This window comes from Ptychodera flava, chromosome 18, assembly GCF_041260155.1.
Source record: "Ptychodera flava strain L36383 chromosome 18, AS_Pfla_20210202, whole genome shotgun sequence".
NCBI lineage: Eukaryota > Metazoa > Hemichordata > Enteropneusta > Ptychoderidae > Ptychodera > Ptychodera flava.
In genome coordinates, this window is record NC_091945.1 from 13,396,579 (window position 1) to 13,407,328 (window position 10,750).

Genomic DNA, 10,750 nt, shown 5'->3' on the forward strand with positions numbered 1-10,750 from the left:
AACCCCCTACCTATTGCACCAAAATATTGATGACCCCCACCCCCATGCTTGAGTAAAGCTGCACACACAAACACCTCCGGGGGACGGGGCAATAGAATCTTAAAATAGATCTTCAGAGTTTTTCAAATGATTCTCCTAACAAACTCACAATGCATTCAAATCTCCCCTTCTGACTTGCTATAATTTTGACACCCCCCCCCCCCACCTCGAAGGGATTGAATAGAAATTACTGGTGGGTCGCAATGTTTTGTGGAAGCATTTTTGAAGGGTCAAAAAATTTCACGCGTGCTTTTTGGAGAGGGTCACTATTTTTTGCAAAACTATTAGAAGGCAAAATTGGCAGATATAGTGCTTCATCGTAAAATATCAAATCATAACACATAGGAGTCTATTGGGCAAACTATTAACATTTTCCAGTAAGAAGACAATCTATATCTGTACATTTACATATGTTTTATGATTCATGTAAATGTACTTTGCTTGCGGTGGCACGTTAAATTGGTATTTGGATTCAATTAGGCCCTAATAAATGTTGATTCACTATACATAATAGTCTATGAGAAAACTATGTAATTCTTTTTTAATACAAAACAAGCTATATCTATGCATTTATAGACGTTTGATTATTGATATTAATGTCCTTGATTGGAATAGGGTGGTTACAATTCGTATGTGTACAAAAATTTTATTTTGAAATTTCACTGATAATGTTCATAAACTGTACATGGGAGTCTATGAGGAAACTATCGATATTTTTTTTCCAATACAAAACTAGCTAAACCTGTGTATTTATAGACTAACATTTGATTTTTCATTTTAATGTACTTGATAAGACAAGGGTAGTTACAAGTAGATGTGTGCAAGAAATTTAATTTTGGAATTTCATCGAAATGTTTATTCACAATACATGGTAGCCTATTAGGAAACTGAAGAATATTTTTACAATACCAAACTAAATCTGTGCTTTTATAGGTGTTTGACCATTGATTCAAATACACTTGATTCAAATAGGGTGTTTGAAAGTTCAGATGTGGACAATAATTATGATATTGGATTTTCACCTTAAAGTATAATTTGACTTTTCCTGGTAGTCTACAGGTAACAGTTAAATATTTTCCCTTAGAAAACTTGTTATATTTCTAACATGTAAGTAATAGCAATTGTTCATTGCCCAGAGTGGGTTCAATTTACAAGAGGACAAGCCTAGCTCAGAGTTTCCAAAGCAAGACGTTCATGTGACAGATAATTATACTATTATTCAGATTTTAATACAGTTATGACTTCAGAGAATGAAATCATGCAGCGAATCATATTTATTTCTCAGAATATTTTTGATCACCGAAACTGCGGGACGGATTCTTATGAAAATTAAGTGACCCCCTCTGTGCTGTTTGAAAAATACATGACACCCCCCCCCTCCTTTGCAGTTTTCAAATTTCAGGTGCCCCCTTCACCTTTGATTATGCCGAACCACCCGGGCCGTAAATAACTGAACGCTCCCTAAATGAGTCACGGCTGAAAGCAAATACATTTCATGCTCAAAGCTAATGTCCTCCACGAGAATTGCGTTGAGGATGGCTCAAAGCGAATGCATTTCACGATGAGATTCGCTAGAGTTCCCTTGAGGTGCCGGTTGACTCAAAGTGAATGCACTCAGAATGTAGGGAGCTAATTTTTTAGCCCTGATTATGCTCCGTACATAGTGTGTAATAGATATAATTGTCTTCTTAGGTGTTCAACATTTGAAGCATATTTGTGTGGATATTGTAAATATTGCAGTAACACGATTGGAACTGATTTGGGAGAATTGGATCTTTATATTTTTCAAATTTCTCAAAAGTGTTTGGTTTCGTATAGCTGAATGTTGCAATATTACAAATTACTCATAAAAACAAGTGGATTGCTTATAGAGAAAAGCAGATGAGCTTACATTTGCATATAAAGTCGACATTCGTTCACCATCCAATTATCTAAAATTAGTTTCAATCGTGTTCAGTATAAACTGATCCAAGTGGAGTACAATTCATAAATCCTCGGCGGCCGCTTCTTTACCACACAGAATGTTTTGCGAACTGTTAAATTTACACATCAAATCTATTAAAGTTCCATTAGCTGTATCTTCTTGCGATTTTTCCGTTAGTTTTGATTGAAATGATCACTGGCTCATGTTGAATAGCCTGTCAAATAACAGAGAATCGCATATTATTCTGAAACATTACGTTCCCTACAACTAAATAACATGTGATTTTACAACGAAATTTTCAATTTTTGTCCGGACAGAAATACAAACTCTGTTGACACGCGGATTGCAACGTAGGCATTCTTCTGCACCTGCGCGAGCCATTTAAAGCGATTTCAAAATAAATATTCATTACTTATGCCCGGTACTTACGTCGTAGTCCATTGTCCGAGCACGTTGCGTAGCCAGATGTCTTGCAATCCACGACGCAATGTTGTTTTGATCCCGCAATAAACGTGAACTTGTACATCTGGCGTGATCGCGGCGTCAACATTATCTGCGTTCTCCCCGGCACGCTGAGCATGCCAGACGTCAACAAACGTGCTCGGAAGGGCAATTTTGAACAAAAATTAGCAGTTTATGTGGCTATAACATCACTAATTATGTTTGTTTCTTCGTAAAACAACATTTTGCAACAAATATGAGCCTCCAACATGGAATTTTCCGAGGTAAAAATGGTCAAAAGTTACAAATAATGGCCCTTTAAGCATACCTTGGCAACAAAGGTGTTGTCGTGACTACGTTTCGGGTTTACAGTCGGGTCATACTTCGGTTTTATATATTTTTGGAGGTTTTATGGCTTTTTATGGAAATTAGCCAGACGCTTCACTTACAAAGTAATTGAAAAAACATTATACATGCTTGTGTTTACATTGCTGTTTCCCGGTACAAAGGCTACCCAAGTTACGTGCACACTGTCACACATAGTAAAGAGCTTGATATGGCAAGGGTCATACTCTTCGCCCCATTAAACTGACATTGTCAATTTGACAAACAGGATGAAAACATGTAATGCCAGGACACTCTGTGTTTTAACTTGCACAAATAATGTATGGCAAAATTAGAACGTACAAATGATAATTTGAACTTCAAAATGCCGCCAATATAGAACATTATACGGTATCTGAACATTATAGGCCCCTCGGGCAATTAGAAAATTAGTAGGTACGCGATCAACTACCTTGGGACCTTTGAACGTCTCTGGCCAGAAATAGGATAAAAAGTGTAAATGAATTAGTTCTCTTTTATCGACCAATAATGCAAATTGTTTAGGCAGTTGCTACAGAATAAAAGTAAACGCGTCTGTACATGTTAACACTACATACAGTCCCTCTGGAGGGACTGTTCACTTCACAACCTGTTTTCCTCTTACCTAGAGCCTAAGTATGCCGTAAAAATTAATTCTTTCTTGTCTACAGTGTCTACAGTGGGTTTTGGGTAATAATATAATATTGATAAATACTGTATAGATTTCCTAACGTCAAGACTTTCACATCAAGGCGTGTTAAAAAGCTATGAGCTTTCTATTGCAATCGATAGTGTACTGTCAAATAGACTTAACACATACAATGGGAGCTGTTTGGGATTTCAATCATTCAGTAAGCCCGTTTCAGTCACCCTCGCCGTTTCTGTATCTGGTATAAACACATTGTGTTCAGAGAATGCATGATATTTTTATCTAATGCAAACAAAAGTGAGTGTCGTACAGAGGACACGCTTCAAATTTCAGCTGGACCCCCCAATGCAACAAGAGAATACATTTAACAAATTAAAGTTGCAAGCAGCGTTGGCGGGGTCCGAGCGGTCGCTATGGTTTCAAGTATTTGCACTGATGATTATTATATATAGTACTGTTGACGTGACGTGAAATGACAAGTAGACCCGGCCTCAGTCGTTATGCTTTTCTCAGCAGCAGTTATTGGTTGGCCGCTTGGCTTTTGTCGACAGCAGTTGCTTGCTGGCCATCGCGTTAACCCCACGATCTACTCAACTATTTACTCTCATTTCATATTTGTATGTCAACAGACTTGGAGCAAGTCTATGACCAAGGTAGCAGTCTTGTTCCGTAAGAAAAAAAACATATTGCAAGATAATCTCCTATTTTCATGTTTTAGGATAGTTTGAGAATATTGAAATCCAGTCCCCGAAAAGCAAAGCCAAAATTTCACAAAGTTAGAATTATGACAACTCCACGTGTTCTCGATGTTAAACCCTCTCCAGCAAAGAACGAGTTTTTAAGTTTCGATTCTTGATGCGTCTATTATTACTACTTCTTCTTTTTGTAGGAGCGTGTGGTTCTGCAGAATGATAATCATTGTGGCATTTTAAGATAAGAAATATATCCACGAGAGTCAAAAAGATTTCTAAGCAAACAAAGTCCCACCAAAGCAATGAGTACATATAGATACAGATTACCTCCTATAAAAACATCTACACTTGTTTGAACAACGTTTTGATAAAGTTATAACGATTACATGTCTCTTGGTCTTTTCCTTGGCAAGTATGGTCATCAGACTGCTTCATACATAACCTCGAGTATACGAACTGTATGCACGCACGTTGGCAGCCTGAATTTAGACTAATGTCCGTCACTACGGTGAAAATACATGTAACTCTTTTGGTCTATTGAGGGTAAACCATAACGTTAGATATCAACGGCTAAACTGAACGGGGAATTTGTCAACACATTTGTACCATTACATTTTATGTAGTTGAGCGCCATCGCTCTAACATTTCCAATTCTTTAATAAGCTTATAGGTGAGAGAACATTCTATAGAACGCAAATTTGTTTGAACGAACATTCATTTCCTCGTTAGAAAAATGCTATTCTCGTCGAGAGATGTAGAGTAGATGTATATTCGTGTATCGGCCATTTTGTTCGGCATATTCATTCGGCATATTCAAATGTGCCGAAAAAGAAATAAGCCCTCACATAGGAAAAACAACCAAGATGACGGTGATATATACTTTTTCTCGCATATTTTGTAATAATATGCCAGTTAAATCGTCAAACCGCAATGAATTTGGCATACAGTACACGTCACTTCAAATTGTTAATTTTTCTTGTCGAGAGATATGATTTGTGTCTTCGGTTGAATTTAGATCAATAATTTATTATCTCTGGAAAGAAAACGCCGACAAATATTCAGTCTCTAAACCTTTTGAAAATGGCGTCTTCGAACCGCCCCCTAATACCTTCTTGTTATGTTGTTTGTCCTCTGTACTAAGTAATGAAGGTTGACTGACAAATGAAATCCAGCAATCAAACAAATAAGCCGGTGCCATTTCTCATGGTCTTGTTTACGGAGATTTTTTTATTTCACACAAAGGTTAATGCGCCCGGCGGTCATCGATACCACTAAAATGCAGTCACAGTGAACAAACGGGTTTGATCGCGCGCGGTCACGCTGGTTGTACTACACAATGCTATGTACAGCACAGTAAAAATACATCACTAAAAAAAACAGCAAGTTCCCAATCACACAAATCGATATGAATTTAAACCATATTTGAGACAAATGCACAAAAACGATAATTGCGTTTTACGAGGATGTATACGCAAGTCTCCACGAAAACAAGAATATAATGAGAAATCGCAGAAGAATTGTAAATCTTCTGGTTATATTTCGCAAAATTTCATATCCAATCAATGGAGTGTTGTTTGACTGTCCATTTCAGACTCAATAATCGCTGACAAAACAACTGAGAAATTAATCTGTTAATTTATCACGGTAAATGAGTGTGTGTATGGTGTAATCTTACCAATGGAATTGATTAGATACATATTTATATCAACCACAGTCCCTCCACACACAACCAAACACCTTATGCGGTACTACGAGTAGAAATGAACCTCGTCCGTTCCACGTTAACCCTTAGAATCATTTACATTTGATGTTACTAGTTTATTTGTGAAATGATTCTAAGATTTGAATCGCACCATAGTAATCGATACATTGTCTGTGTAAACAATACTAAATAGAAAAAAAGTCTTGCTTTATCTTTGTATATGTTAGAAGCCGAATTTTCAAGGACGCTTATTTTCTTCAGTGTTTGCAAGGATGGCCACATATATGCCATTTAAAATTCGATGTAACCAAGGATTTGCCTTTAATATGGAGTTTTTTCGCTTTTTACGATTTTCCAAGCTATTGTGAATGTACGACTCTTTGCTTTCTTTACACTTTAAAATTGTAAATGGTTTGTGAATTACAAATGCGGGACGCATTGCTTGAAAGACGGAGAGTATTACGAAGTTTATCTCACACAAAGGTAAATGAACCTAGCGGTCATCGATACCAGTAAAATTATTAATTAAAACAACAAGTTCTCAATGACATAATTCGATACGAATACAACTTGAAACCATATTTGAGACAAATGCACAAAGATGCTAAGTACGTTTTACTTGGATGTTTACGGAAGTCTCAACGAAAACAAGAATATTAAAGTTTGAATTATATTTAGAATCAGGAACATGAAAATTTCATGTATGGTTTTTTATGATTGGATGTATTATTTTATCTTTAATTCATATCTATTTTATAGCCAAAGCCATGCCTTAAAGATAACGTTTCAAATCCCATTCTCAAATAATACGAGGGAGATACAACAAACAAAGGACGCTGCAAGGAGAAAATACAGAGAGAAAGTAAAACAGCGGACCTAAGAGAGAGATTTAGACAATGTGACAAGCGTATCTTGGGCGATGGCACCTGTCAAGCTTGTCTACCGAGAAATAAAGTCTATGTAGTACCAACGGACTCTGAAGGTCTCATGCAGTCAACACTTTGAAGATTCTGAGTACCTCTCAGCAGGCCAAGACGAGCCCACAAGATAAAAGTAAAACGAATATGTAACAGTCGAAGCGCGCTGACCGTACGGAAATACTGACCCGCTATCAAATCGAAACAATTCGTCATTTTACGGTTATTCGGGGTCTGGTTATCTTCGCCGGAGTGTGGGGTAAAGTAGATAAGAGCGCAACGCCTGAATATTTATACTTGTCAATCTAACCAGCCATGGTTTTATCGTCAAATGGATACTACGGGCTTCTTCGGAAAATACGTTAGGACAGATCAACACACGAAAACGTAGTTGCGGAACGCCCCTGACCATCGATTGTCTCCTCGAAACTGTTAGAGAGCGTTTTATTTGTCATATGGTTTTTTATTATCTCTGTCAAATTATAAATACTGCTCGTTCGTTTTCGGGCTTTTTATACACTTATAAACGCAGCCAATAAAATACTCATGCATAACTGAAGCTCTTCAACAATTTTAAAAATTATAGAAAAAGTACTGACTATATTTTGCATTGTCACTAGAGGATGAACATGGCTGATGTGATGCTGTAACCAACGTTGTGGAAAAGTGTACTTATCTGCCCGTTTCAATTTCATGACAGAAAATAGATTTGAAACTTGACTCGATTTCTTTCGTATTTCCTTGTCCTTGTTCGATATCCAAGATGCTTATGTGTATATTCAACACGATTGGAACTAATTTGGGATAGTAATGTCTGTTCAATCTACAAATGTAAGCTAATCTGGTTTTCTTTTCATGTTACACACTTGTTTTTATGAGTAATTTGTAATATTGCAACATTCAACTATATGGCACCTGGCATATTTGAGAAATTTGAAAAATATGAAGATCCAATTATCCAAAATGAGTTTCAATCGTGTTATTCGAAGTCTCGCTTCCTTGTTCCCCGTCGCATAGAAAAAGGAAGCATGTCAATCTGAGATAGGCTGTCACATCTTTCACGACTGCGAATCTAACGAGGGATCATGGCTAAAATCTTGATATCTCGTACTGGCAACCTCCGGATCCACTTAAAGACATCCTCTCCTTCTCAATGTGTTAACTGCTTAAGTATAAGAGCCACCCTATTAGTGCTGAAGTTTCTCGAATTATGTAGTGTAGATAGTTTAGTGTGTTTTTGGACTCTTCGTTTGCTTATCGAATTGGGGGCATATTGTGCGATTCACTGACCTTTCGGGTGTCACAACAGTGAGGTGGCTCTTTTCTGTAATGAACTCATTAAGTCGGTCCCTATTGTAATATTCAAAACAGAGCAAATCTCATGCCGAAGTCGAACCGAATAGTCCAGGCTGTCCACAATGACATTTCCTCATTGGAATTCCTTCAGCTGTGCCCAGAACTCGTGACTGCTGTATTACATGTGCTATTTTTCAGGGGGTATTAACTTCGAATTCGTGGTGATTTAACTTGTCTGGAGATACAATAATCGCAAGCTAAGAGGGTATGACTGTATGGACAGTCAATATCTCGTCACGGTCGCATTGTCCCGAAAAGGACCGGATATGCAATACAGACCCATTGCAATTTTTAGAAACTATTTATTTAGCTTAACGTCCAATTTTTAAAAAATTCTACCATGTGACTAAGGGCAGACGGCACAGAGAACCAAGAGCCAATGTATCTCATCTACATGCGGTCCCAAACATGTGACCTGCTTTCGCGAAAACGAAACCGCTATTTCACACTGCACGGAAATAATTCTCTGAAATTACATGTATATAACGAGTTTCCTTTTGCTCGCAGCTGTTGTCGTGTAGCAGGTAGATTAGGAAGACTCGATATCCATTCTGCAAACAACATTATAGCTGGAAATCATGTCTCCTTTCTAAAACTCATATCGAAGCCTCGTACTTTCATATTTGCTTGTTTCAATCATAACATAAATAGCCCTCCACGATTTCTTCCTTCCAAGCATCCTGTGGAAGGGATACATTTGTACACGTTCGTTCCTTCGGTTAGGAATAGTCGAGATACCACTTAATAATTTTGTCTCGCCTCAAGGAGAAGACAAATCTCATCGAGTAAGTTAATCTAAATATTCTCCATTTCATACAAAGCCGGTTGAGGCTTTCATAAACGACCAGTGAATTACACAACGACGACAGAAAAGTATCGTAATTAATAAACCTTTATACGCATGCAAGCTGTTCCATCGATGGAGTGCTTGACTTTGCATGCTATATCAAACGGCCATCGCGATTGGCCATCCTAGACATTTGAAAATGCCTGAAAGAACCGATCGGCGGGGTAATTCAATTCGCAGATCTGCAAGGCCCTGCTACATGAAGTCAGCCGAACGAAGTATATTAAATATCAATTTAAACTGGTGATCGGCATTCACTCTGTACCAGACCGTTGCTGGGTGTTAATCTAAATGATTGTATCACTTGTTGTGTCTTACCTGGAATCAATATCTTCGATGTCTTTGACAAAAGTGCCTCCTTGGTGCTTGCACTTATTGAGACAAGCTTTGTAATCGTTGTCGTCCTTAAAAACCACAAACGATTCATTCTCTGCTCGAGTTATGAGGTTCACTCCGCTTCGAAGCCTCCCGGTTTCCTCTGGTGATAATTTGAGCACGCACACCGATTCCTGCTCCATTATAGAGAATGTAAGAGAACCGCGAGAGTAACAGTTGTGAAAGTACCACACTCACTAATGTAATAACAATGACTATGCTTATTGGGAGGATGGTACGCTGCATATTGCTGTGCCACGAGACATTCAACCACCGCATTCGACCAATCGCAGAACACTTCGTCACATCAATCAATGTTGTCTAGTATTCCCGCCATACTTCCAGTGCGAGATAAAGTGGAAGTTGTCACGTACACTTACATGTAAGCCTCGCCGCAGACGCGTATCCACGAGATTTTGGTACAATTAGCGACATATAGCACGAGCTCATAGGTGAGTGCTATATGGAGCGAATTTTACCAAAATCTGGTGTATACCCGACTGCGGCGGGGGTTATTATATCAACTTGTGTGTCTCTATCGTTTTATTGGGTATTTTCATGACTTAAAGCGCAAAATGCAGAGATCGAATGTAGGAAATTCAGCGCCCGAGACCGAACAGTTTTATAAGTCTGAATTACAGTATCCACTGCTTACACAGTATTACCATTGGCGGAATGAGCTTTTGTTAATCAGAATAGCGCTTGGTATATATAATGATATAATATCATCTGAGATAGACTTTGCGAAGCTCATACTGATATTAATAATGATGACGACTTAAAGTAGAATGCACCCCGGGGACACATATTAGGACTCTCAAACTGGTACAATAAATTTCAATATACCACCTCTTTGGAATCATTTTAAAGCTCTTGGAGTAAGAAAAAATTTTACCGTCTCAATTTTTAAAAAAATCAAGCATTTTTTTCCATAGAGCTAACACTGGGATGGAGGCCATTTTTAATATCGAATTCAAATACCGATAAATGTCAGGTTTTTTGTTTCTCTAGTACAAAATTTGCACGATGATCCCTGATATTTATATTTGATTTGATAAGAGAATGGTTGAAAGCTGCATTAAGGGAAATTTATGCAAAAGTTTGAGTCGTTCCCTTTCGTTTCCCTTCCTACCTCAAATCACCCACATGTCTCATACAGCCAAGTGAAGAGATCAAACATCCCAACTCTAATATGCACATTTTTTGCAAGTCACTTGTGTTCGCGTCAACAGTACGTTGGATTCGAACTCAAAAACTACACACGTACTAATGCACACAAAATAGTAGTTATCCATGTCCCATGTCTGAAATAAGTTGATTCAATACTGTGGTATACTGCAATTTTATTATGCAATTTTACCAACTCTATCAAAAGGTCAAAAAAGTACAATAAGGAAGTTATGGCCGTCCTAGGCACAAAACATTACCAGACTGAGGAGCTATGG

General features: G+C 37.8%; 1 protein-coding gene across 1 annotated transcript in view; it reads right to left on the reverse strand.

Annotated features, from left to right (window-relative positions):
• LOC139116902 (cytidine monophosphate-N-acetylneuraminic acid hydroxylase-like) overlaps positions 1-9,582 on the reverse strand; it is a 38,565-nt gene extending 28,983 nt beyond the window's left edge. The window contains exon 1 of the mRNA XM_070679632.1: positions 9,249-9,582. Within this exon, the coding sequence (XP_070535733.1) occupies positions 9,249-9,448 (200 nt within the window). The 5' untranslated portion in view covers positions 9,449-9,582. The remainder of the gene's footprint in view (positions 1-9,248) is intronic.
• Positions 9,583-10,750: the final 1,168 nt, after the last annotated feature.